The 26,576-nt window shown below is 47.0% G+C and overlaps 2 protein-coding genes across 10 annotated transcripts in view; one reads left to right on the top strand and one right to left on the bottom strand.

Annotated features, from left to right (window-relative positions):
• TP53BP1 (tumor protein p53 binding protein 1) overlaps positions 1-20,233 on the top strand; it is a 93,996-nt gene extending 73,763 nt beyond the window's left edge. For 6 of the 9 annotated variants that reach the window (XM_070775519.1, XM_070775518.1, XM_070775521.1 and 3 more), the window contains 10 exons: positions 4,366-4,637; positions 5,297-5,446; positions 5,739-6,169; positions 8,342-8,533; positions 8,949-9,164; positions 10,825-11,040; positions 14,446-14,540; positions 15,002-15,201; positions 15,701-15,846; positions 16,224-20,233. In XM_070775519.1, the coding sequence (XP_070631620.1) occupies positions 4,366-4,637; positions 5,297-5,446; positions 5,739-6,169; positions 8,342-8,533; positions 8,949-9,164; positions 10,825-11,040; positions 14,446-14,540; positions 15,002-15,201; positions 15,701-15,846; positions 16,224-16,411 (2,106 nt within the window). In that variant the 3' untranslated portion in view covers positions 16,412-20,233. The remainder of the gene's footprint in view (positions 1-4,365; positions 4,638-5,296; positions 5,447-5,738; positions 6,170-8,341; positions 8,534-8,948; positions 9,165-10,824; positions 11,041-14,445; positions 14,541-15,001; positions 15,202-15,700; positions 15,847-16,223) is intronic. The other 3 variants (XM_070775522.1, XM_019983411.2, XM_070775520.1) reach the window with 3 other exon arrangements.
• TUBGCP4 (tubulin gamma complex component 4) overlaps positions 17,274-26,576 on the bottom strand; it is a 44,988-nt gene continuing 35,685 nt past the window's right edge. The window contains exons 14-18 of the mRNA XM_019983412.2: positions 21,779-21,956; positions 21,223-21,357; positions 19,649-19,765; positions 18,890-19,029; positions 17,274-18,263 (exon numbers count right to left, since the gene is read on the bottom strand). Of these exons, the coding sequence (XP_019838971.1) occupies positions 18,251-18,263; positions 18,890-19,029; positions 19,649-19,765; positions 21,223-21,357; positions 21,779-21,956 (583 nt within the window). The 3' untranslated portion in view covers positions 17,274-18,250. The remainder of the gene's footprint in view (positions 18,264-18,889; positions 19,030-19,648; positions 19,766-21,222; positions 21,358-21,778; positions 21,957-26,576) is intronic.

Here is a 26,576-nt window from a genome sequence, read left to right as displayed (position 1 = left end):
AAACAGTAGGCTTATTAGATATTCTGAGAGGGAAAAAAATTCCATGGTCATAAATATTAAGTTTGAGAAAACACCAAGAACTGTAACCATGCCTTCCCCCATTGTGGGAATTCACAGTGCATATTACATTAAAGACCTTAAGAAGTCTTAGAGTAAAGATATTTATTTTATTGTGTAACCCAGAACTTCCCAAACTTATTTGACCATTGAACATTTTTTACAGTAATGTTTATTATATCCCTGTGTTACATAGTTTGGGAAACACTGCCGTAACTAAATAAAATAGTAATAGCAGCTAACATTTATTGGAGTTGGTGATGGACAGGGAGGCCTGGTGTGCTGCAGTCCATGGGGTCGCAAAGAGTCGGACACGACCGAGCAACTGAACTAACTGAACTGAACATTTATTGGTCACTGGCTATATGCCTGGCACTATTCTAAGGACTTTTAAGTGATTTAACTTATTTAATTCTCACAACTAAGGTATGAAGTAAATATTATTCTCATTTTGCACTCACGAAACTGAGGCATAGCAAGTTAAACTCATTTGCTTAATGCTGTATAGCTAATAAACAGAGGAAGTGGCATTTATTCCAGGCAGTCTGATTCCAGAGCCTGCCTTCCTGACTGCTACAGTGTGCAGTCTCTTAGAGTGAAAGGGACATGTGTCAAAAGGAAGGTCTATGTAGGAGTTGAGAAGAGGAAGAAACTTGTCTGAAGGGAATTTTGACAAATCCTTCGGGTGAGGGCCAGTTGAACATTGAAGGTTGTAGATATTGAGAGATTCGGGGAAAGGACATTGCATTTAAAAAGAAGCCTTGGCGGCCAAAAGCACAGAGGCAGAAGGTCAAGAGAACACAGGTGGGGACAGTCCAGTTGGTCGCCAGGCTGAAGATGTGACGGTGCACAGGCCAAGGGCAGAGGATTCTGGGAACTTTCCCTCATCTCTTGCAGCCTTTGATTGTCATCTTTTATTCATTTATTTACCAGCATCTTCTCTGTTGCTGTGTTCCTATCACTACTATGAAGATAAAAAGACAGGGTCCCTATTCTCTTAGGAGCTTACACTTGGCGTGCAAGCAATCCAGAACTGTGGTCGCTGCAGTAGAGAGGTGGGAAAGCTGTGTTAGAAAGAGGGCGCAGAGCCTGTGAGCAGGCCTGAAGGTGGCCGAGAGGCCTCAGCAGACGTGCTCAGCAGTGGGGCGGAGAGGGGGCAGGGGCAGAGGACGCTGCAGGCAGAGTGAAGAAGCTTGCACGTGTTGTAGACTCCATGGCGTGCTTAATGAATATTTAGGATGCAGCAAGAACGAAAGGGTGGGACTGAGGAGAGTGGATGCTCTTGAGGTTGCTCAGGGCCCAGAGCACGAGGCTTCGTATCCCACAGAACAAAGTTTTGATTTTTATCTTTGATTTTTTTTTTTTAGATTTTTACCTTGTATGTGATGGAGAGCCTTTAAAGAATTTGGGGGAAAGGAATGATATGCTCAGATTTGCATATTGGGAAGGTCTAATCGGAGCAGTGTAAGAGTTGATTGGAACAGGAGAGATTAGAGGCAAAGTTTAGACCAGAGGCAGTGAGTGTCAAATTAGGGCAGTAGCAGCAGGGATTGAGAGGCATGAAGCAGATGTAAAATACATACAGAACATACAGAAGGTGAAATTAATGGGCTGCTGAATTCCTGATCGCAGGGATGATGGCAGAGGGAGGAACCATGTATGATGCCTGGGCTTTCTGCTAGGGCAGATAGATGTGTGCTCAGTTGTTCAGTCATGTCCTACTCTTTGCGACTGTTTGGACTGTAGTCCACCAGGCTCCTCTGTCCATGGGATTTTTTTAGGCAAGAATACAGGAGTGGGTTGCCATTTCCTCCTCCAGGACTCTGCCTAACCAGGGATCGAACCCATGTCTCCTCTGTCTCCTGCATTGTAGGCAGATTCTTTACCCACTGAACCATCAGGGAGCCCAGATAGATGGTGGTACCATTTACTGGGAGAATATAAATAGGACACAGGTTTACGAGAGAAGATCCTTCCTTCAGTAAATATTTATTTAGAGCCACTTTTGTGGCAGGCACTGTGCTATTTGGAGGATAAATCCAGGAAAGAAGATGGTTACTACTCTTACTGTGGCCTCTGAATCTAGTAAGAGGGACACACAGGAAAAAGAATAAGCAAATACATTAAAAAGATCTTAACAGGCCAACTTGGAGCCTGGACCCAAGTCATTATAAGAACAAGACCTGAACTTCTAAACAGTTGCAAAAGCAGGTGTAGGTCGCTGCTGCTCTTTGGGTCTCCTTTCCAACTGAGGAGCCGCCTGGAGTCCCAGCCTGCTGGACTGGTCTTGCCCCTGCTCGCTTGCTATGTTCACGAGAAGGAGTTGACTTAAGTTCTGGGCTCCCAACACATGCTTTAGTTCAGTGACCTTGGCAGATGGTGCTGACTCATATCTGGCTAGAATAGGAGATGGTGACTGGAGAGGGATGAGATTTCTGGAGATGGTACAAGTTCTGGTAATGACACTGGTGAATGCAGATGCTGGGGTAGAGGAGAGGAAAAGGTTAATGGTGTGATTAGATTGGGAAAGCTTGTTGCTGGATGGGTCATCTGTTGGTTGTTAGCCTCAAAAATGATCATGGAAATGGGAGATGGGGAGGCTTTGAACCAGGTGTAAGGTGTTCATGCATGAGAGGGATTGGGAGGATGTGGGTGAGTATGGAACGACAGATAATGGTTTGGTAGGAGCAAGAAGTAGGGAGGTAGAAATGATCTGTTAATGACAATGGGGAGCAAGGAGGCCTCTCATCTCCAAATTCTTTTTTTTTTAATATTTATTTCTATTTATCTGTTTAGCTGTGCAGAGTCTTAGTTGCTGCACACAGAATCTTTAGCTGTGGCGTGTGGGATCCAGTTCCCCAACCAGGGGTTGAGGTTTGGTTAAGGAAAATCAGCCCCTGCTACAGAGAGCTTCAGGGGATATGAGAGGCACTGGGGACGTCCAGGGTTCATTGAAGGCAAGGAAATGGAGAGGAGTTTGAGTTTTAGAGGGGTTAAGATACAGGTGTCCCTGGTATATCCAAGGGTAAGAGTTCAGGAGGCATTTATATCTGAGAGCTTAGAGCTGAGTCATCATGGTATTGTTGGTAGACAGGTCAGAATAAGTCGTGTAAGACTGGCCAAGGAAAACACGAAGAGTGAGGAGAGAAGTGAGAACAGACTCCTGGGAAATACTAATTTAAAATGAATAGGCTGAGGAAGAGGAGTCAAAAACAAGTAGAGCTAGCTAAACAGGTAGAATGAAAAGAAGAGTGACTTTATAGATTTTAGAGAAGAGATTTTCAAGAAAGGAGTAGTCAAACATAATCATTCAGTCAGTAGTAGTATTTAAATGTGTGCACCTGTGCACATTGAGTACCATCTCCCAGAGAGAGAGTACACTCTCTGAGGGGAGTGGGGGGGTGGTCTGTCCTCTGTCTCTCCCATCTTCTCTCTGGCAGCAGCACGGTCATGCACAGACAGTCTAGAGGAGGAAGGCAGGTGGGCAGATTACAGGTGCCCTATAATCTCTCAGTTCTGTGCCGAGAGAGGACACTGCTGGTTGGTTCTAGAACCTTTCCTTATTAAGCCTGGGGATTAGCTTCAGAAGCTGCTTCAGACTGAGCTCCAGACAACCACTACCAGTTCATCAAAGCAGGCACGGGAGTGAGATAGAGTCAGTTTGATATTCCTGTCCTCTGTAGGTATCAGAAATTCAAATATTTTGCTTACTATCTTTTTGGTCTTCATTTTTATAAACAGTAATACCATTATATATCAGTTTTTGCCTGTGATTTTTAATTTCCTTAATCGTGTATTGAAATACCTAATTTGAAACAACTGTCAGGCTACCCACTGCTGTAATCAGGTACCCAGAAGGGCTCCTGACCACACTTTCTCCTCCTCTAACCTGCCAGCTTCCCTGCCTTCCTTCACCTAGGGCGTTACCTCTCTTCTCTGCGTTGGAATCCTTGCTGGCATCTCAGCAGCCAAAGGTTGTGAACTTGTCCAGTAAAAAGATAATTTAACTTAGCTCCAGGTAATAGAGGCCCCCTCCTCCTGATCTAGTACCATCTTTGTTTATTTATTTTATTGAAGTATATATTCCCTATAGAATGCACGGGTCTTAAATGTGCAGTTCAGTGGTTTTGACAATATGTCACAACTATTCAAAGCAAGATACAGAACATTTCCATTATTCCAGAAAGTTCTTTCCTAATTCCCAACTCTCTAAACTGAAATTTCTTGCCATCTAGGACTATCCAGTCATCACAGGAGCATTATGTTCTTGTGGCGTTTCTAAGCCGTTATACCCCTTTCTTCCGGCAGGAGACCGAAGAGCCGATCGTAGAGTGTCAGGAGTGTGAAACGGAAGTCTCCCCTTCACAGACCGGCGGCTCCTCGGGTGACCTGGGGGACATCAGCTCCTTCTCCTCCAAGGCGTCCAGCTTACACCGCACGTCAAGTGGGACGAGCCTGTCTGCCATGCACAGCAGCGGCAGCTCAGGGAGAGGAGCTGGACAGCTCAAAGGGAAAACCAGCGGGACAGAACCTGCCGAGTTTGCCTTGCCCAGCTCCCGAGGAGGCCCAGGAAAGCTGAGGTGCAGACAGGGTCTCCAGAGAGAGAGCCACCGCAGGGGCAGGGTTGCTGACGTGTTAATATCATGGGAAAAGGGGAGTTGCGGAAAGTCCCCCCATCCTCCTAGGATCGATCAACTCCTCTTCCACCCCTTTTCATTCCTCTCCTGTTTTGGGTTTGCATGGGAGGTAGGGTGGAGCCCTGTGGGAGGTAGACTTCCTGAGAAACTGTGGAAAACAGGTGAGGGGCCTCGGGAATGCTGGCCCAGGCTCCTGCCCCCCGCCCCCCACTTTCTGCAGCCTGTGGGTGTTTTGGTTGGGAGCACAGGAAGTTCGGGGTAGTGGCCCCAACCTGACACGTTCCCTAGCTTTTTGTTTTCCTCTACAGGTACCCAGAGCCTGAAGTACAAGAGAAGGCAGGGCAGGAGTGGATGTGCTGTTTTTGAGGGCAGCAGTAGGAAGCTTTGTCAGGAGGGTCTAGACTGGAGTGTAGAAGGATGCCCTTTACTTGGTATCCTAACTCCCGCTCCCAGCTAATTTGGTGGTGGGTGTGTGGACCAGCTTCCTGCTGCCCTGGAGGCTCAGCCTTGCTGGCCTGGCATGTAGTCTGAGGACCAAGGGGAGACTGTGAAGAAGGATCCGGTAGCAGGCGCTCTCAGACTAACCTGTCTTCATTCTCTAGTCCTAGAAAAGGGGTCAGTCAGACAGGGACGCCAGTGTGTGAGGAGGATGGTGATGCGGGCCTTGGCATCAGACAGGCAGGGAAGGCTCCAGTCACACCTCGTGGGCGCGGGCGAAGGGGCCGCCCGCCTTCTCGGACCACTGGAACCAGGTACCCGGGTAGTGTGAGATACACTAGTCTGTGACTTGTTCAGAAAAAAGGGAGTAGAGAGAAGAGAGGGGAGCAGAGAGTATGTGGGGTGTCAGGAGGGAGAAGAGGGGCCCACACTGACTGGGGAGTGGGCCGGGATCAGAGTGAGGCCCCTGAGACACCAGGCTTCTGCCTGCGATGGGGTTAGCAGCGAACGGGCTGGAGACCATGGACAGAGGAGTGGGGAAACTGATAGATCCTACTGCCCTTGGCTCATTCTCACTGCCTTCGCCTGTCTCTTATCTCACTTTAGGGAAACAGCTGTGCCTGGCCCCTTGGGCATAGAGGACATTTCACCTAGCATGTCGCCGGATGATAAATCCTTCACCCGTATCGTGCCTCGAGCGCCAGACTCCAGCAGACGGGCAGACTCGGGTGCTGGTGCTTTGCGTCGAAGCGACTCTCCCGAGATTCCATTCCAGACTGCTGCTGGCCCTTCAGATGGCTTAGATGCCTCCTCTCCAGGGAACAGCTTTGTAGGGCTCCGTGTTGTAGCCAAGTGGTCATCCAATGGCTATTTTTACTCTGGAAAAATCACACGAGATGTCGGAGCTGGGAAGTATAAGTTGCTCTTTGACGATGGGTACGAGTGTGACGTGTTGGGCAAAGACATCCTGCTGTGTGACCCCATCCCCCTGGACACGGAAGTGACCGCCCTCTCGGAGGATGAGTATTTCAGTGCAGGTACTGGAAGAAGCCAGAGCCCTCCTAACGCGTCCGCGGCCCTCCACCACCAGCAGCACTCACTCCAGCCTCAGTGCTCTCCTGTGCCCTCCAGTCAGAAATTTCATTCCCGACACGGCCTACTCTCACCCCTGGCTGCTTTGTTGTTCTTTGTTCCCCTTGTTTATTTTTGAATAAACTCCGTAGTTTGGAAAAAATGTATATACACACAGCATCTGCCACGTGCAGAGTACTGATAGCATAGAGACGTCCCCTGTGCCCCTCAGCCAGCATTCCCCTTTCCCTGTTGTCAGCATTTTACGTTAACCTGGCACCTTTGTCAGGATGAAGACTACTGCCTTGGCACTATACCATTAACTCAATTCCTGACACACGGATTTCACCAGCTTTTCCACGTCCTTTTTCTGTTCCAGGATCCAGTTCAGGATTCCTGTACTGCCTTTACTCCTCACATGTCTTTTGTTTTCGGATCTGTAACAATCTCTGAACCCTGTCTTGTTTTTCATGACCCTGACAGTTTTGAGGAGTACGTACTGGGTCAGGTGTTTTTTGACCGTCCTTCAGTTTGGGTTTGTCTCCTGTTTTCTCTTGGTTAGATTGGCATTAATGAGTTTCTGAAAAGAATGCGACGGTAGTGCATGCCCTTCTCACGGCATTGTGTGTGGGAGGGGGGTGGGTGACAGCCAGAGGGTGTCTCTGGGATGTCTACCTTTCATGTGTCCATTCTTTGAATGTGTTGCCTCTTTTCTATGAGGTGATTTGGAGATACATGTTTCATTGAGTTTGTCATTAAAAACATTCTTTAATGAGGGTTGTTTGGAACAGTGACTGGGTACAGTGGGCAAAAATGCATCAGTTGAAGTCTCTTCAGACTTTGTTGTGTTTGGACTCCTCAGTGGTTTGCTGTCTGCTGCTTTATTTCATTGTTAAATGAACCACCTCACCTTCTAGTTCTGGGTAACACTTAGCTTCACTTAGCATCAGTAGCACATGGATTGAGATCTTTTATGGCCTGTGACTTACATTGTTTGTGTCAAATGTATTTGTTCCTCTTTCCAGTGTAAAGCCTCTCTTGGAAGTCCATGTTAGGCCCTCTTAAGACAGAGCTGGTTCTCTATCCTGCGTGCGTTGTGCCATTCAGGGGAAGGGGACTCGGCCCCATTTATTGAGGCTGTCTGCGGGTGTTAGACTAGGCCTCTTCGTGAGTGTGAAGGGTATTCTTGACCTTGGCCTTCTTTGTGCTCTTGAGGATTTAGTGTGGTGGTAGAGATTTAAGCCAGGAGATGAACAAGCAAGGGCAGAGCGAGTGACTCTGTGGCAGAGATAAGGAGAGAACCAAGGCCTGCTTTCTTCCTTTTTTTTTCCCCCCTTGGTACATGCTCTGGGTTTCTGTTAGCCCTTCATTCAAGCACTGGCTAACAGGAGAGAATACATTGATTTTTCTCTTCATAGGAATGAGAAAGTATTCACATTAGTGCCCTGTTTTTATATTTGTATTTATCTTTACATAGGTATCTTTTTCATAGCATTGGAAACGGGTCTTGCCCACGATCACACAGCTTGGTGGCAGCAGAATTAGGCCTAGACTCAGGTCTCCTGAATTCTAGCCCAATGTGCTTTTGTGCCCCACACTGAGTTCCTTTTAGTCTGGAGGCCTTGTCTTTAGGTCCCGAATCAGAGCAAGATCAGAGAAGCAGATAATGGAGGAGAGGCAGGATTGATTTCCTTCCTTTCTCTGCTCTGTATTTCTACTTCGATTTTGCTACACAGACTCGTGCTTTCTCTTGAAATGATGTCATCTTTCATCTGTGACTTAACTCAAGAATTACCACCCAGCCTCCAAACAAACGAAGAAGGAAAGGTTTAGTAAGTTATAATGGGACCATTAAGAAACCACATGCATTTCATTTTGAGAACCATTTGAATTGCTAACAACCCATAAAGGCTGGCTTTAGGAAACAATTTTATAACTAGAGGGTTCCTGCTGCTGGGAACCTGCACGTTCCAATCCCTGAGTGGTGGTGGTGTGTGGGCTTGACGGCTAGGAGTTTGCTCAGTCCTAACCTCAGCCCTCTCTTGGACCTCCTGTGACTCCCTGCTTCAGGCCTGCTCTGAATAGATGCCGAGCAACCTAAACAAGCTGCTTTTTTGTTTTTTTCCCCCTTCACCCAGGAGTGGTAAAAGGGCACAGGAAGGAGTCTGGAGAGCTGTACTACAGCATTGAAAAAGAGGGCCAAAGGAAGTGGTATAAGCGGATGGCTGTCATCTTGTCCTTGGAGCAAGGAAACAGGCTGAGAGAGCAGTATGGCCTGGGCCCGTATGAGGCAGTAACGCCCCTCACCAAGGCAGCAGACATCAGCTTAGGTAAGACCCTGGCTTCCTGAACTACTGCCAACGGACCCCTGGCCTGCTTGTGGGCAGAGTGGTGGCTTTCGAGCAGTTTGTAAAGCTTCCCTCAGTCTTACTCCTTTGTGGTTTATGAGATGGAAATGAACTCGCATATTGGGAGCCACTGCATATCTCTTGTTTTCTTGCCAGGACCCAATAGTAAGTCCTCAGATTTTTCTGGCTTCCCCAGTTCTATGAAGGACCAAACACACTTTAGTCATGGCAGAAGCTGAAACAGAAAATATGGTGGCCTTGGCAGAGGCTTCCTGCTCATGTGGGAGGTGGAGGAGAGGGTGTGGTGGTTTTTAAATCAGGCTGCAATCAGCTTCTTAGAGGTCATGGCCTCAGACCATCACAGGAGATGACTTGCCTTTGGCTCATTGTATCGCAGACAATTTGGTGGAAGGAAAACGGAAACGGCGAAGTAACATCAACTCCCCAGCCACCCCCACCACTTCCAGCAGCAGCAGTACAACCCCGACTCGAAAGGTCACAGAGAGCCCTCGTGCCGCCACGGGGGTCCCCTCGGGCAAAAGAAAGCTTGTCACTTCTGAAGAGGAGCGGTCCCCTGCCAAGCGAGGCCGGAAATCTGCCACTGTGAAACCTGGTGAGTGCTCCCTTTTACCCTGTTCTCCCCCAGACCTCGGAATGCAGGGTCAGCTGCTGGAGAGGTGGAGCCTGGCACAAGCAGGGGCTCCTTCCTGATCACGGAGTCGGCGCCCGCACACGCCCACCTCTCCATCTCCCAGCAGAGCCCAGTCTGGTACCAGAAAGGAATGCAGGCTTTGATGGGAAACATCCCTCGATGCCTGTGTTGGTTCTGGGAGGGAGAAGAAATGTAATGGATTTTAGGCAGACTCACAGGAGGTGCAGTTTTTCTTGGACCTCTTCCTTTATCTGGCACTGTCTTCCTCTGGAAGCTCTGCTGCCCCCTCCCTTATGCTCAGGGCCCTCTGGCTTTCCCACATGTCCTATTAAAAGCTGCTACCTTAGCCTGTGTCTCCCCTTTCCACACTAACCCCCAAACAACCCCTTTCCAGCCCCTCAAGCTGCGTGTTTATAGAAGTTCAGTCCATCTGTTGTTCACTGGGTGTGTGCTGTGACCCAGCCGTGGCCTCTGTGGATGCTGGAGACACAGAGGCAGGGTCTGCAGTGTCTGCCCCAGGGCGCTGTCTTAGTCTAGCAAACTGAGGAAGTTGGTTGTCGTCGCATGTCCTGGCGCCTGGCACTTCTGTTTCCTGTGTCTTCTCCGTATCTAAATATCTCTGCTGTGGTTCAGGGTATGTAAGGCATGGAATTCAGTGCTTCATACATTTTACCTCATACAGTGTCTGTGAGTTACAGGTGCTGGAATTCATTTTTTAGTTGAAGAATCTAAGGCAGAATGTTGGTTTACTTCCCAAGGTGACACAGTCATCCAGAAATCAGACTGAGGCAGTCTGGCTGTGAAGTCCAGGCTTGTGCATGCTACATCAGACTGTTCTCTTGCTGCTGGTTTTGTTTTAGGGAGGCATAACCTGACTGTCATCTTAGCCTCCCAATGAGCCAGGATTCGGCTTCTCCATGCCAGGTATTTGCTTGTTTCCTCGAGGACTTCCTGGGGCACCAAGCATGGGTGTTCTGGGAGTCCTGGACTGGCCGGTTCACGTCCCACTCCCAGGTGTTGGAAACTGGTTGATATGGTTCTGTCGACATGTAAAAGCACTTTATTACCAAGGATTCTGTGCACTGTTCTGGTGAGGGTCAGGGACGGGGGGAGTATCTGCTGGGGACATTTCTTTTAAATGAACCCACCTTTTTAAAGGCTGCCTCAGAGCACTAGGCAGGGAATGTGGGCTGAAGGTTTCCAGTTATTTTTCACTTTTACTTTGTGTTAGAATCACCTTTTCTTCAGGTGACTTCAGAAGTTTTTGATTTGGCTCTATAAAAACAGTGCTAGTTGGGAAAACAATGTATACATTGTTATGACTGTAAAATTTAAATACATAGAATTCCTCTGCACTGTTAAAACAAAATTTTTTTTTTTTGAGCCAAGTGGCATGGCTTGCGGGATCTTAGTTCCCCAACCAGGGATTGAAACCAGGCTCTTGGCAATGAATTCATGGAGTTCGAACCACTGGACTGCCCTCTGCCTTGTGAGTTTGTTTTCAGGTTGTTGGCCATAGGATGGTCTTTGGTTAATAGCTCAAAAAAGTTCCGCAGGCATTGCCTGCCCACCCTGTTGTGCCCAGGCCACGGTCTGTACCCTGTGCCTCTGTCCTTCCCAGGTGCGGTGGGGGCAGGAGAGTTTGTGAGCCCTTGTGAGAGTGGCGACAACCTGGGTGAGCCCTCTGCCCTGGAAGAGCAGAGAGGGCCTCTGCCCCTCAACAAGACCTTGTTTCTGGGCTATGCCTTCCTCCTCACCATGGCCACGACCAGCGACAAGTTGGCTAGCCGCTCCAAATTGCCAGATGGTCCTACAGGAAGCAGCGAGGAAGAGGAGGGTAAGGCCCTAAGAAGCCCTGGGGGCTCTCACACCCATGTGCTCGTCCTTCCTTTCCATTCACTTTACGAACCATGTCGAGGAGGCAGGGCCCGTGGCAACTGGAGTCAGAGTCAGAGAAAACTAGTTTAACCCTGCTTGCTTTGTGGTTTATAGACTACTCTCAGAGAATTTCTCGTAGCAGTTCCTCAAAATAGTCCTTGAGAGGCAGATGGAAGATAGGTCTTATCCATTTTACAGATGAGAAAACAAGCTAGGAGCGGTCAAATAATTGCTTTTTATCCACAGTAATGGTGGACTTGGGACTTAAACTCCATTTTGTGCAGTACAGTCAGATTTCTGAATGCCCTGCCACCCTTCCCATTGGTTTTCTCTGGGCCCAAGAAGACATGTGGGAATGAAGTTCGTTCCCTTGAGTCTGTGTGTCAGACTAGGAAGGGTGGGCTCAGGGTCCCAGGTGATTTCAGAGAAGCAGCCTCTAGGCCTTTTCACCTCTTGTACGTCTCTTCAACCTTAAACCTTACACATTGCATCTGGGTTGTCTCTTAGGGTCTGAGTGAAGGCTGCAGTGGGGAGAGGTAAAAATTATTTCACCTGTCTAAAGAGTGTGTGATCCAGGTGAGAAAGCTGGGCAGGTACAAACATACATTGTAATTAAGTGATGGCAGCACAGTATCCGTGTGTGTCTGCCGGGGCTGACACTCCAAGTGGAACAATGTTGTATAAGTTAGACCGCTCACCAGCGCTGGGCCTTGCAGGAGGGAAATCGAATTGGGGAACATGGTTATCAGAAGACAGCACCAGCTGCAGATCTGGGATTGGCACTTCAGGTGTGTGGCCGATTTTCCTAATTAACCAAAACTACATCTCACCAGCCACAGCTCTGTGGAGATCTGTATGGGGACATGGGGAGGGTGGTCAGGGAATTGCGGTTGAAGTGTATACTATCTGGAGATACATAAATGGTTATCAGTATTGAGGCTTTAGGGTGTGAGAGCACGTGTCCAGTGGATGGGTTTCAAGAGTAAGTGTGATCTAGGCCTAGTTTTTCAGACAGAATTCAGGTATGTGAAGGGTTTCCTAGCTAAGGATTTAGTGTGATTTGGATCGTGATTGGGTGTGTCAGGATATCAGAACCATGCTTGTGGTCTTGTTTTCTTTTGCTTTCACAATATTGCTGGACTCTAATCTTCATTCTCCAGCACGCTCCTAGCCCTTTCCTAGACTGGGACTTCACAATGCAGCTCTCCAGATGTTTTGTTGATTGATACAGAATGCCTAAGAAAACTTGCTTTGGTATGAGATGCAGACTGTGAGATTCCTTAAAAATCTGTGAGCCTGCGTGAGATCTTATAAACCTGAGAATTCCTTCCATCCCCTCTTGCAGATATATCAAATATTTTTAATCTCATTCTTATAAAGCATGAGTGAGGGATAGGTTTTGTCTCAAGTGAGGAGGAATTTGGACCTTTTTTTTAGAGGGAGCCGGCCATGTTTGTTGTGGAAAATGTAGTTACAATGAATGTCTGCTTTATGTTGCTCCTTTATCCTTACACATTGCTCCAGCAGTACCAGAATCTTTGATATTTTTGGTATATAGTATATTTTAGAGATTCCATGATCTCAGGAAGCAGGGGACATTTGTATCAGAACAGTCCTTTACTAATTAGCTTTTAAGAAACTATGTGATATGTCTTGCAGATAACCAGGAATCTCTTTTATTTGTATCAGGAGCTCAGTAAAATATTTGAATCCATCTTGTGAGACGTATTTAGTAACGAGTTAAGAATACGGCATCTGATCTTGTTAGGTGGCACATTATTAGGGACCCATCAGCCACAGGGATTGACTTCAGAGTTAGGTACCTTCATCCTTGATTCAAATGATGCAGTAAAAATCTGTTCATTTTAGCCTCTGATTGACCAGGGCCACTCATGCAGTCAGAAATAAAATTAAATCCAAACTGAGAAAAGTTAGAAATGGACTGCTGAGGTAGGGTAATATTTGATTACACAAATGCAGGAAATACAGATGGGGATTAAAAGCTAAACAGGTCAGGACTAGAAACAGTTCTAGATAAGTAGACATAAAATAGAAGTCTTGAGAAAAATAAAGGACCTTGGGGGTCTTGGCAGTGACTCAGCAGTAGAGTGTTGGTGCCAAAAAATGTGACATGATTTATTGATAAGGGCCAAGGATGCCAGGGCAAAACTGAGAAATAGTCTTGCTGGATTCTGGGTTTCTTACAGCCAATTAGTTTCTAGTTTGAGTTTTCATTCTGACAAGAATATGGAGAATGCTCAATCAAGAAAAGAGCAATGGAAGCAAATAGGCTGGTCAGTCAGACCTGAGCAGAGGCTTGGGTTTGGGGCCTCAATACTGCATGAGCAGCTCTGGCAGGGAGGGCCCCAAAGGGTGGGGCGGCCTCTGGTGGCGGGGGTTCTGTTCCAGCAGGTTCTCCTTCAGGTATGAGTTGGGGGAGGGAGTGGTCCTGGCACTGAACTTTTTATACATTTGATTTTTTTTATTTGTGATAAGTCCATTAGAACTTAAATTTCTCCAAACGCTCCTAATTCAATAAAATCTCTAGTGTCTTTTTTTTTTTTTAAGTGTTATTTATATATGAGAGGAGCAGATGACAAGAAAAGTCTCAGATATTGGTCAAAAGAAGCAATTTCTAATTGCCTAGGGTCATTACAGCTTCAGCCTCATCTCTCATAACTTCTGCTTCACTCTCAAGAATGTAGAGCAGTCACTGATGTTCAGTGTCCTGAGCTACTTCAGGATCGTCAGAGGTAGATAGTTTGCAATAAAAGGTTGAATTAGGCCCTTCTGGCTAACCTCCAGTTAATTATATTTTACAAACCCCATTTTCTTTGAGCATTTTGGTTTATCAGAGTTTTACTGGATAGGGAGTAAAATGTGGATGAAGGGCACATTTGAAGGCTTTATTATAAAAAGTGCTAATTGGCCATTCTTCATCTCCACAGAAGGCAGAATTAGAGGAAATAGGCTTAGTCTGCAAGAGAGATTAGGGCAGACAGCAGGAAGAACTTGCTGATGGTAAGGGTTACTCAGGCTGGAGGGCAGCAGGGTGGGGAGTGGGTGCATTGGTCCCCAGGCGCAGTCCCTGGGCGCGATCTTAGTGCAGAGACCTTTGCTGTTCTCAGGTCTAGGACCTGCCTCCATTTCTCATCTTCCCCACCCTTCCTGCTCCTGTCCCTTTTTTGAGCAGCATTTCATAGGCCTCGTGACAGGTCTTTCTGGCCCACGGGGAAGCCCTTTACCTGTTTTGGGGATACAGTATTGTGGAAGTAACTGGGAAGTAAGAACGAGGACAGTAAGAAGCAAAGTAGCAAATGAACCAACTGGTAGTGATTATCATCTTGGTTATGTTTTTTAATAGAATATTTAGAAATTCCTCCTTTCAACAAGCAGTACACAGAATGCCAGCTTCGAGCAGGAGCTGGCTACATTCTCGAAGACTTCAATGAAGCCCAGGTAAGGCGTTCCTTTGTGTAGCTTCCCAGGGGAGGCAGTAATGCAAGTCCACTTGCTGGACTGAGCAGCGGCTGGATGGTAGAGATTTGGGGAACTGAGACACTGCCAAAATGTTGCATAAAATAGAACTTTTACTGTGTACAAGGAAGAGAAGTCAGAATCTTGGGTTACATTTAATAGCATTGGTTCTGTTGCTGGGACAAAAGCAGATGAAAATTTGTGTTTAACAGAAATCTTTTTCATGGTACTGGCTAAATATATGGGGTGTGGTTGTCCCTTGAGGACTTAGACCCCCAGAAAGCTGCAGGTGAGGCAGGAAGCTGCTTGGGTAGAATAGACTCAGTCACATTTTGGATAGTATCGGGAGGTGTTCAACTGTTTTCTGTGACTCATTAAGGAAGCTGTTAAGCAGCTTTCCATAGTCATCACCAGACCCACTGGTTTTATGCCTTTTCTTCCAGTGTAACACAGCCTACCAGTGTCTCCTAATTGCGGATCAGCATTGTCGAACCCGGAAGTACTTCCTGTGCCTTGCCAGTGGGATTCCTTGTGTGTCTCATGTTTGGGTCCATGACAGCTGCCATGCCAACCAGCTCCAGAATTACCGCAATTACCTGCTGCCAGCTGGGTACAGCCTTGAGGAGCAAAGGATTCTGGATTGGTGAGTAGTTGTGAGCCTGTCTAGAACAGCAGACAGGAAGATAGCAAGCTTCCAGAGGGGAAGAATCTGTGGGAAAGTAAGTATTTCTAGAAACTGGAACAATCATAGGATACATGACAGAATTTGGGTTTGAGATTATTTTTGTAATTTAGTTTGTTTTCCTAGAGTATATGGTTAGGGACCTTTTTAAAAACATGTGAGATTTTCATGTAGATTCAATATTCTCAACTTGTCCGGTGAGGGGACTAAGTTTTAAGCTTAAAAATATAGACCCAGGAACGTGATTTGACTGATTTTTGGGGCTCAGGATAAATCTGGAAATCAGAAGGGGTAGATTAGAAGGTCAGGATCCCAGAGAAGACACATCATTCAAAGAAAGAGGGAAGGGGGTGACACCCTCAGCAGGGCTTTTGAAAGCATTCACATGTACCCGAGTCTCTCTGCAGAAAGGCTGTTGTTGGGTATTATTTATCATGCTGTTTCTCCGACTCCTCCATAGGCAACCCCGTGAAAACCCTTTCCAGAATCTGAAGGTACTCTTGGTATCAGACCAACAGCAGAATTTCCTGGAGCTTTGGTCCGAGATCCTCATGACTGGGGGGGCAGCCTCTGTGAAGCAGCACCATTCAAGTGCCCATAACAAAGGTACCTGGAAAGTGTGTGTTGTTATTGAGCCAAGGATGTCTGTAGCTCTGAGGCCTGGTGCTCTAAGTCTCAGGCCTGACAGAAACACACAAAGTCAGTCAGTCCAAGAGAAGAAAAATAGTGCTTTCACGAGGTGAGCCACCGCGAGTGAAGCACTGGGCTGTTGGTGCTCCTCTTGGTGTCCACTGTGTACTTGCTGAACAGAAGGCCAGCATGCAGTGAGCACAGCTTTCCACTGTGCTTGTGATCAGTGGCACCGTGTTTGACTTGAAGGGATTTAATTTGGGCATAGTGGGATATACTGGTGAGAAGGCTTACCTGTTTTTTTACTGGAGGGCTAAATTGAGTCTCCTTTCCTCATCCACCTTCCCCTGCAGATATTGCTTTAGGGGTGTTTGACGTGGTGGTGACGGACCCCTCATGCCCAGCCTCGGTGCTGAAGTGTGCTGAAGCGTTGCAGCTCCCTGTGGTGTCACAAGAGTGGGTGATCCAGTGCCTCATTGTTGGGGAGAGGATTGGATTCAAGCAGCATCCAAAATATAAACACGATTATGTTTCTCACTAAGGATACTTGGTCTTACCGGTTTTATTCCCTGCTGTTGTGACGATTGTGTTTTAACCAGGTTTTAAATGTGTCTTGTGTGTAACTGGATTCCTTGCATGGATCTTGTATATAGTTTTATTTGCTGGACTTTTATGATAAAATAAATGTTGAATCTCTTTGGTTGTAGTAACTGGGATTTCTTCATCCATTTCTTTGAGCTTAATCTCAGAACAAATAGCAAGACAAACACAGTAACTGCTGTTTTCAAGTGGACTTGTTTGCTGTAGGACAGTGGGTCAAGATAAGACAGTGAATTTTTTATAGTTTTCTGTGGTATCACTGTCAGAAGATTAATCTGGGTTGTCTAAAATTCAGTACTTCCCAAAATCTGATTTTATAATAGGCGCAGATTATAGTTGTCCCAAAAGCTGAGTTGGATTGGGCACATATCTTAGTTTTCTGGCAGTGAAAAAGAAATCTCTTTAGAGTTGAATTTACTTACAGCTGACTTGTGGGTGCTATACTCTCAAAGCTAAAAAGGACCAGTTGTTGTGAATGGCTGGTGCCTGTAAACTTGATGACTTGCTGCAAGGATAAACATGAGAAACAGTGGTAACACTTAAAAATGTTAGCAGCTCTAGTCAGAGGTCAGAATTTTATTACTGTCACAGTCGGAAGCTGTTCCTTTTCTACTTCTAGCATCATCCCTGTTAAATGTCTTCTCATTCTCTAAATCAAGGCTTAAATCTCTAACACCTTCTTTTCCCCCTGCAAACGGTAAATATTTTAGGCTTTGTGGGCCATTTGGCGTGTCACTACTACTCACCTTTGCTATGATGGCATGAGAGCAACCGTAGACAATAGGTAAGCAAATGAACGTGGCTGTGTGCCGATAAAACTTTATTTACAAAAACAGGCTGGCCATAGTATGCTAACCTGTGCTCCAGAGGCAGCAGTGGAAGGGTCATCTTTAGCTGACAGTTTCAGGGAATAAACGTCTATATGTGGTAGAAGATGTAGGGATGGACAAGGGCCAGATTGAGTGGCTACACACTGAAGCCAGAATTATCTTTCAGTTTGGAGGCAGTTGTCCAATGCATATTTATTTTGGCTCATACTGATATGAAGATTGATGGTTATCAGTGATGGCTGGGCATATTACTCCTGTGGTTCTTCTAATAAGGGATAATCAGACCTGCATCTTTCAGTATTCGAAATCTTAATATTTTTTTTTCCTTAAGGACCCTTTTTCCTTTGTTAAAAAAATACATTGTCAGCAGCAGAATTACGTTCTTAACAGTCTGAAATAACTGGAAGTTACTGGTAGAATTCTTCAGAGTCACAGCTGAAGACCCTTAAGGATGGGAGACTCCATTTCAATTTCTGAAAGAGGAAAGGAGGTCTGTGGGGAAACCTAGCTTACCTGGTGTTTTTCTTGCTCGGTGGTAACATCCAGTATTTGACCTATTTATAATTCCTTTTTCACATGAGCCATATAATGTTCTGAGCTGTGTAACTTACTGCTGTCTTTCGAAGCTTGAACAGTACCCAGGCATGTAGTAGGTAACCTCCAACGAACGTTCCCAACGTAACAGACCTTGCCTGGTCAGCGGTGGGCCGAAGCTACAAGTCCTCCGTGGTGAGTTGAGAACTCCTCGGGGGTGGGGCAGAGGCCCCTCCCACACAGGAACCAGGGGAAGGACTTGCACCCGTGGATGTTCAGTAATGGCTTCTAGGAGAGAAGTCAGAGCTTTTCCAGTAGCTGCAGATGTACGGAGGCCGGCGAGAGAAAGGGGATGTTTGTTTTGAATCTTCTGTCACAATGCAGTGGGATTATTTCAGGTTGTGGACCAGAAATTCTCACATCCCGAAACTACAGAAAGAAAAGCTGCATCAATATATCATGCATTCCCGAGATTTTCTTCAAAAAAGTACGAATTGGGGCAATCTGTGATCTAGACAATCTCAAAACTCTTTTTGCTAAAATCACTTAGGGGGAATCTGCAAGTGCTTTTTTGAATGAGACAGACATTGGAGAAGCCACCTACCACTGAATCTATTAGATTTTTTTTATCACTATGATTTTTTAAAAGTTCAGAGTGTGAAGCAGTGGTTCCCTCCTTTCAGAAGCAAAAGCTCTGAGGGTCAAGGAGGCTAGGGGTAAGGGGCATTAAGGCTGAGCAGCTGGCTCACGTCAGAACTGGGAACTGCAGCCATGCTGCCTCCCAGCACAGCAGTGCACAACTTAGCCAAGAATTTAAAGTCCATCTCAGTGTCAGGAATTTAAGTATTTACTTAAACTTCTACTGGAAAATAATCTTTGCTGATGATCAGACACAGCCTTTTTCTTCTCCAAGCCTTGCTTTCTTTCTTCTCCAAGCCTTGCTTTCTTTCTTTGGACTAGATAATGGCTAAAGTCTCTTTCCAACTCTGGAATTCTACAATTTGTTAAAAAGCCACACACAATCCACTGAGTGCCCCAGAGGCGGTTGTTCTTACCTGCCCAGAGTGCCACCAGCCTGGGTGTAATATTTGTTATAATCTAGTCGTAAGAGTAGCTGAGCCAAATCCGAATTGATCTGATGATTGCGAACACTGGAGAGAATCTTGAACAGGAGTGAAGACTGACGGCTAAAACCCTGCAGAGAGAAGGGCTCAAGCTGTGTCACTCCTCTTAGATCTACCAGCCCATGTGGATGAAGGGGGCAAAGGGGATGCGTTGGAAAAGTCTTCCTGAAAATCCTACAGCACTAACTGGCCTGCCGACAGTCCCATTTCTTGACTCCAAAAATGAATTCTTTGTACTGAGTCCACAGAACACAGAATTTCCTATGAAAGTACTCTCATTCTCAGTAGGAATTTAGCAGCCAGCTTTAAATGAGTATATTCTGCTGTGTACTGGGCTGGCGAGAACCTGTGTTTTCAGATAACATAGACCTGCCTGTGCTACAGGCAGATAATTATAATCTTGGTGAAATAGGGGGTTTAGTTCAAGGAAGTAAGGAGGTTGAATGTTAGAAAGCAGGAACAAAACCAGTGTGTATCTGGTGGCTTCATAAACCATTTGGGGCTTAACTGCATTTGAACACCAAAGCAGCACATACATACCTGCTTCAAAAACTGATAGAACATTTTTTACCTTTGTATCTTGTTATTTGTGTGTGTGTGTACTGGGGAAAAGACCGTGATCCCCCACGTGCAGAACCACCTGTGTCCCTTGGACGGGGCTGCACCCGGCCAGCGGCCAGGCTGACTCACCTTTACCAGGATGCTGAGCTGGGCAGCCCCACGCTCATCCAGTGGGCCCAGGTTCTGACTGACCAGTGAGCAGAAGCTGTGGCAGAGATCTAAGATTTCATTCAGGCAGTGAAACACCTACCCAGGAAACAGTTGGCATTAGGAGAAAAAGGGAGACACATCTGTGAAAGATTCGGGACAATAAGAGCTAACCTGTTCCCACCTTGTGGGCAAAGACCCTGCACGAAACCTCACCTGCGCCACAATAAATCCGCCGTCGTCTCTCGGACCCACAAGTGTGCGCCAGGCTGAGCTTCGCTTTGAGTGCTGCTCCCGTGCCTGGGGCACTCTGCTTGTACCCGTCCCCGCGGCGCCCCCTTCCCCACTGCAGCCTTGAGCAACCCCTTGCTTCCCTCTCTGTATTATGTGTACTGTTCACTTGGCGTTTGTTCAGGCCCCCGTGTTGTTACTGATCTGTGATGTATGTAAGTCCTGTTTCTCCAACTAGATTGTGAGCTCCTTAAGGGCAGAGCCACGACGTATACCTCTTTGTATCCCCAGTGCCTTGCATACAGTAAGCACTCAATAAATATTTGCTGATGATCACCTGCTCTGATACTCTGCTTTTCCCCAAGGACGCTCATACCACCTAAGGACAGTCTCCCTGTCACAGTGGTTCTCGGTGGTTTCCAGTTCACAGAACCCTCTAGAGTGGCATCTATAGAGCTCACTCTCCTTTAAAAATGGCCCCAAATACCAAAACAAAAGAGTGTGACTGAGGAAGACCGATTAGCTCCCGTCAGAGATAAGGCATAACTATTCTATCAGAAAGTACTAGGAAAACAAAACCCTACTAGGGGTCCTTTTAATCATTTTGCCTTTTTTATCCTTGAACTGGAATCAGCTTGTGCGCTTTCTAAGACTGGTGCCAACTGGAACCTGGGTTCTACTAATGTAAGTGCTCTGGGGCCTAGATTTTTTTTAAAAAGCTCCCAGATTCTCATGTGGAGCCAAGGTTGAGGATAACCTCCCTAAGGGAGGTACACGATACATGTATGTACACAGGCACACACACACATACGTAAGAGACAACACTACTCTAGCTGTCTGAAAACAAGTTCCAAACTGGTCCATCCTGATCCAAAAGGTTGCTAAGAAAGTAAACTCTATGTGCTTTTCATTAGTCTTTCTATGGTGTCATAAAAGCTTTTTAAAAATTTCTTTAAATTCTTCTTGGTCTTGGGACTTCCCTGGCAGGCCAGTGGTTAGGACTTTGCACTTCCACCACAGTGAGGGCACAGGTTTGATCTCTGGTTGGGGAACTAAGAGCCCACATGCCACAAGAAACAAAAATCTTTCCTTCTGAGGGGTAAGCATATATTAGCTATAGCTGCTCACCAGGTCCTATGGTATAATATTTCAGAAATTCAAAGACATTTTAAGTTCCTTTTTAGTATTCCCTCTTAGTTTTTGTCCATTGTAAACTGTTAAAAATGTTTAGACAGAGACCACAAAGCTGCTGAATGACAGTTCCCCCTATCCTGGCAAGTCAAAGTGTCTAAGTGATCAGGCTAGAAGCAGCCAGCTCTACTTACAGGTTTCAACAAGATAAAGGATTGGGCCAGCAGATTGCTCAGGAAGTGGTCGTGAGCCAATCGGATGCTTTCAAAGTCTCGGGTCGAATTGATTTGATGAAGCAGCTGTGAGAACTGAGACTCCAGCACATCTACCTTAAGACAGTTACACAAATCATTTTAGTACCCTGCTCAGTCTAAGGACTCAAGGACATTAAGGTGCCTGAGCGATGAAATAGAAATTCTTTGTCCCTACCAACCTCCAGTGTCTTGGCAGATCCCTCCTATCCCTCATTCCCTCCACTGATTGACTTGGTTAAGTCCTGTGGGATCCCAGAAGTTACAGCAAACTAGGTTCAACAGGCATGTACAGCATGACTGTTGAGTGGATGAAGGAGAATGAGGAGTCAAGGTCCTTATTTCTACTTTCCTCTAAAATGCCCCCCAAGAAACAGCCCTAGTGATATAATCCACGGATTTTCAGACCCCAGTTTTTCACCAAGTGCAGGATTCTTCTTCAGCGACTCCTGCCAACCTGGGTTTTTTTCCTACCCCTTTCTTATCCCACAGTGCAGACCTGGAGGTAGTACTGCAGGTTATCCACCAAGAATGCCATGCGGTTTCTGAGGCGCCACTTGACTGCGTCGCTCTGGTTGGACTTGAGGTGCTTGCGCTGCATCTGTAGGGCCCAGCAGTGCTGCAGCTCGGCTTGCACCCGGCGCACACTCAGCAAGTACTTGAAAACGACGTTGTACCTGGACGGGAACACCAGACCATTCAAGATAAAACGTCACCCCCCCCCCCCCCACCTCCGCCCACGTGACAGACCCTAGGACTCTATGCCACCCACCTGTCCCCAGAAGGCAAGAAGGACATCAGAATGGCTAGAAACGTGATCAGGGAAACTGGTTTATTTCTATGATGGAAAATTGCACAGCCATCAAAATGAAAAAAACTTTAGCTGTACATTAGAAAATGACTCCCAAGTGATAGGATTTTTCAGTTTCCCTTTTTTATTCACAGACTACATATAACCTGATATCTTTTTGGTAATGCTTAAAACCAATTAAGTAGAAAAAATGTACTTTGGGGGAACATATTTAGATGTTATAAAACTATAAACACGATAGAAAACATTGCGTTTAGGATAGTGGTCACTTAGGGCTGAGGGAGGCAAGGGAGCAGGGCTGAGAAGGTCCACACAGGTAGACAGACGTTAGGGTCAGTGCAGTAGGTTTTCTTCTAGAAGTGGTTTTATGTTGTGTGTAAGAAGGAGGGGAGGAGGGCCTTGCGTGGACCAATAAGAATGTGCTGGGAACCAAGGATTTTGGTTACTGTGATTCTCCCTGAAGACCAGGAGAGAGAGAAAATTAAGGGCCCCCTGGGGAGGGGGGAATAAATGAGGAGGGTAGGATTAACAGATGCTCACTGCTGTATACAAAACAGACAAGGTCCTGCTGTATAGTACAGGGAACTATTCAGTATTTTAAAAGCCTGTACTGGACAAGAATACGAAAAATATGAGTCACTGCCGCACACCTGACACTAACAACACTGTAAGCCAGCTCCACTCCAGTTAGAAAGTCAAGGCTCCCCTCACTGAGCTCGAAGCACACTGTAAGCCAGCTCCACTCCAGTTAGAAAGTCAAGGCTCCCCTCACCGAGCTCAAAGCACACTGTAAGCCAACTCCACTCCAGTTAGAAAGTCAAGGCTCCCCTCACTGAGCTCGAAGCACACTGTAAGCCAGCTCCACTCCAGTTAGAAAGTCAAGGCTCCCCTCACCGAGCTCAAAGCACACTGTAAGCCAACTCCACTCCAGTTAGAAAGTCAAGGCTCCCCTCACTGAGCTCGAAGCACACTGTAAGCCAGCTCCACTCCAGTTAAAAAGTCAAGGCTCCCCTCACTGAGCTCGAAGCACACTGTAAGCCACTCCACTCCAGTTAAAAGTCAAGGCTCCCCTCACCGAGCTCAAAGCACACTGTAAGCCAGCTCCACTCCAGTTAAAAAGTCAAGGCTCCCCTCACTGAGCTCAAAGCACACTGTAAGCCAGCTCCACTCCAGTTAAAAGTCAAGGCTCCCCTCACTGAGCTCGAAGCACACTGTAAGCCAGCCCCACTCCAGTTAGAAAGCCAAGACTCCCCTCACTGAGCTCGAAGCACACTGTAAGCCAGCTCCACTCCAGTTAAAAAGTCGAGGCTCCCCTCACTGAGCTCGAAGCACACTGTAAGCCAGCCCCACTCCAGTTAGAAAGCCAAGACTCCCCTCACTGAGCTCGAAGCACACTGTAAGCCAGCTCCACTCCAGTTAAAAAGTCAAGGCTCCCCTCACTGAGCTCAAAGCACACTGTAAGCCAGCTCCACTCCAGTTAAAAGTCAAGGCTCCCCTCACTGAGCTCGAAGCACACTGTAAGCCAGCTCCACTCCAGTTAAAAAGTCAAGGCTCCCCTCACTGAGCTCGAAGCACACTGTAAGCCACTCCACTCCAGTTAGAAAGTCAAGGCTCCCTCACTGAGCTCAAAGCACACTGTAAGCCAGCTCCACTCCAGTTAGAAAGTCAAGGCTCCCCTCACTGAGCTCGAAGCACACTGTAAGCCAGCCCCACTCCAGTTAGAAAGCCAAGACTCCCCTCACTGAGCTCGAAGCACACTGTAAGCCAGCTCCACTCCAGTTAAAAAGTCGAGGCTCCCCTCACTGAGCTCGAAGCACACTGTAAGCCAGCCCCACTCCAGTTAGAAAGCCAAGACTCCCCTCACTGAGCTCGAAGCACACTGTAAGCCAGCTCCACTCCAGTTAAAAAGTCAAGGCTCCCCTCACTGAGCTCGAAGCACACTGTAAGCCAGCTCCACTCCAGTTAAAAGTCAAGGCTCCCCTCACTGAGCTCGAAGCACACTGTAAGCCAGCTCCACTCCAGTTAAAAAGTCAAGGCTCCCCTCACTGAGCTCGAAGCACACTGTAAGCCACTCCACTCCAGTTAGAAAGTCAAGGCTCCCTCACTGAGCTCAAAGCACACTGTAAGCCAGCTCCACTCCAGTTAGAAAGTCAAGGCTCCCCTCACTGAGCTCGAAGCACACTGTAAGCCAGCTCCACTCCAGTTAAAAGTCAAGGCTCCCTCACTGAGCTCAAAGCACACTGTAAGCCAGCTCCACTCCAGTTAAAAGTCAAGGCTCCCCTCACTGAGCTCGAAGCACACTGTAAGCCAGCTCCACTCCAGTTAGAAAGTCAAGGCTCCCCTCACTGAGCTCGAAGCACACTGTAAGCCAGCTCCACTCCAGTTAAAAGTCAAGGCTCCCCTCACTGAGCTCGAAGCACACTGTAAGCCAGCTCCACTCCAGTTAGAAAGTCAAGGCTCCCCTCACTGAGCTCGAAGCACACTGTAAGCCAGCTCCACTCCAGTTAAAAAGTCAAGGCTCCCCTCACCGAGCTCAAAGCACACTGTAAGCCAGCTCCACTCCAGTTAAAAAGGCAAGGCTCCCCTCACCGAGCTCAAAGCACACTGTAAGCCAGCTCCACTCCAGTTAAAAAGTCAAGGCTCCCCTCACTGAGCTCGAAGCACACTGTAAGCCAGCTCCACTCCAGTTAGAAAGTCAAGGCTCCCCTCACTGAGCTCAAAGCACACTGTAAGCCAGCTCCACTCCAGTTAAAAAGTCAAGGCTCCCCTCACTGAGCTCGAAGCACACTGTAAGCCAGCTCCACTCCAGTTAGAAAGTCAAGGCTCCCCTCACCGAGCTCAAAGCACACTGTAAGCCAACTCCACTCCAGTTAAAAAGGCAAGGCTCCCCTCACTGAGCTCAAAGCACACTGTAAGCCAGCTCCACTCCAGTTAAAAAGTCGAGGCTCCCCTCACTGAGCTCAAAGCACACTGTAAGCCAGCTCCACTCCAGTTAAAAAGGCAAGGCTCCCCTCACTGAGCTCGAAGCACACTGTAAGCCAGCTCCACTCCAGTTAAAAAGTCAAGGCTCCCCTCACCGAGCTCGAAGCACACTGTAAGCCAGCTCCACTCCAGTTAAAAAGTCGAGGCTCCCCTCACTGAGCTCAAAGCACACTGTAAGCCAGCTCCACTCCAGTTAAAAAGTCAAGGCTCCCCTCACCGAGCTCGAAGCACACTGTAAGCCAGCTCCACTCCAGTTAAAAAGTCAAGGCTCCCCTCACTGAGCTCAAAGCACACTGTAAGCCAGCTCCACTCCAGTTAAAAAGTCAAGGCTCCCCTCACTGAGCTCGAAGCACACTGTAAGCCAGCTCCACTCCAGTTAAAAAGGCAAGGCTCCCCTCACTGAGCTCGAAGCACACTGTAAGCCAGCTCCACTCCAGTTAAAAAGTCAAGGCTCCCCTCACTGAGCTCGAAGCACACTGTAAGCCAGCTCCACTCCAGTTAAAAAGTCAAGGCTCCCCTCACTGAGCTCGAAGCACACTGTAAGCCACTCCACTCCAGTTAAAAAGTCAAGGCTCCCCTCACTGAGCTCAAAGCACACTGTAAGCCAGCTCCACTCCAGTTAAAAAGTCAAGGCTCCCCTCACTGAGCTCAAAGCACACTGTAAGCCAGCTCCACTCCAGTTAAAAAGTCGAGGCTCCCCTCACTGAGCTCAAAGCACACTGTAAGCCAGCTCCACTCCAGTTAAAAAGTCGAGGCTCCCCTCACTGAGCTCAAAGCACACTGTAAGCCAGCTCCACTCCAGTTAAAAAGTCGAGGCTCCCCTCACTGAGCTCAAAGCACACTGTAAGCCAGCTCCACTCCAGTTAAAAAGTCGAGGCTCCCCTCACTGAGCTCAAAGCACACTGTAAGCCAGCTCCACTCCAGTTAAAAAGTCAAGGCTCCCCTCACTGAGCTCAAAGCAGCTGCCTGACGCTGAGTCCTGTCTTGAGAAGATGCATGGGAAGAGCAGCCAGTTCCTGGTGGAAATAGGCTTATTTACCTATTCTTACCGATTCTCAGGGAGGCTTGCGTAAGAACCTGATTCCATCTGGCTTTAAAACGTTTTTATTTCTAATGGAACAATGTACTGAAAATAGTATATACACCTTGTTTGGATTCTGATTTGAACAAACCCAACCATAGACAAGTTTTAGGTAAGAAGGGAAACTTCAATATGGAACTATTTTTACTTTTACTGGGTGTGATAATGGCATTGTAGTTATGTTAAAAAATGTTCCTTTTTTGAATTGCATAGTGGTGGAGTGAAATGATGACTGGGATTTGCTTTAGAAGGCTCTGGCCAAAAAGAGGAGATGAATCAAACAGCATGACATGGCTGGTTACTGGAGATAGACGCTGTGTCTGTGGGAGTTTGTTACAGTCCATACTTTTGTTTACATTCGGGAATTTTCATAATAAAATGTTTAAGAAAATACTTCTGAGCTTGATTTCTTCAAGGGTGTTA

Source organism: Bos indicus, chromosome 21 (genome assembly GCF_029378745.1).
Source record: "Bos indicus isolate NIAB-ARS_2022 breed Sahiwal x Tharparkar chromosome 21, NIAB-ARS_B.indTharparkar_mat_pri_1.0, whole genome shotgun sequence".
In the NCBI taxonomy this organism is placed as follows: Eukaryota; Metazoa; Chordata; class Mammalia; order Artiodactyla; family Bovidae; genus Bos; species Bos indicus.
This window is presented reverse-complemented; position numbering and strand designations above follow the sequence as displayed.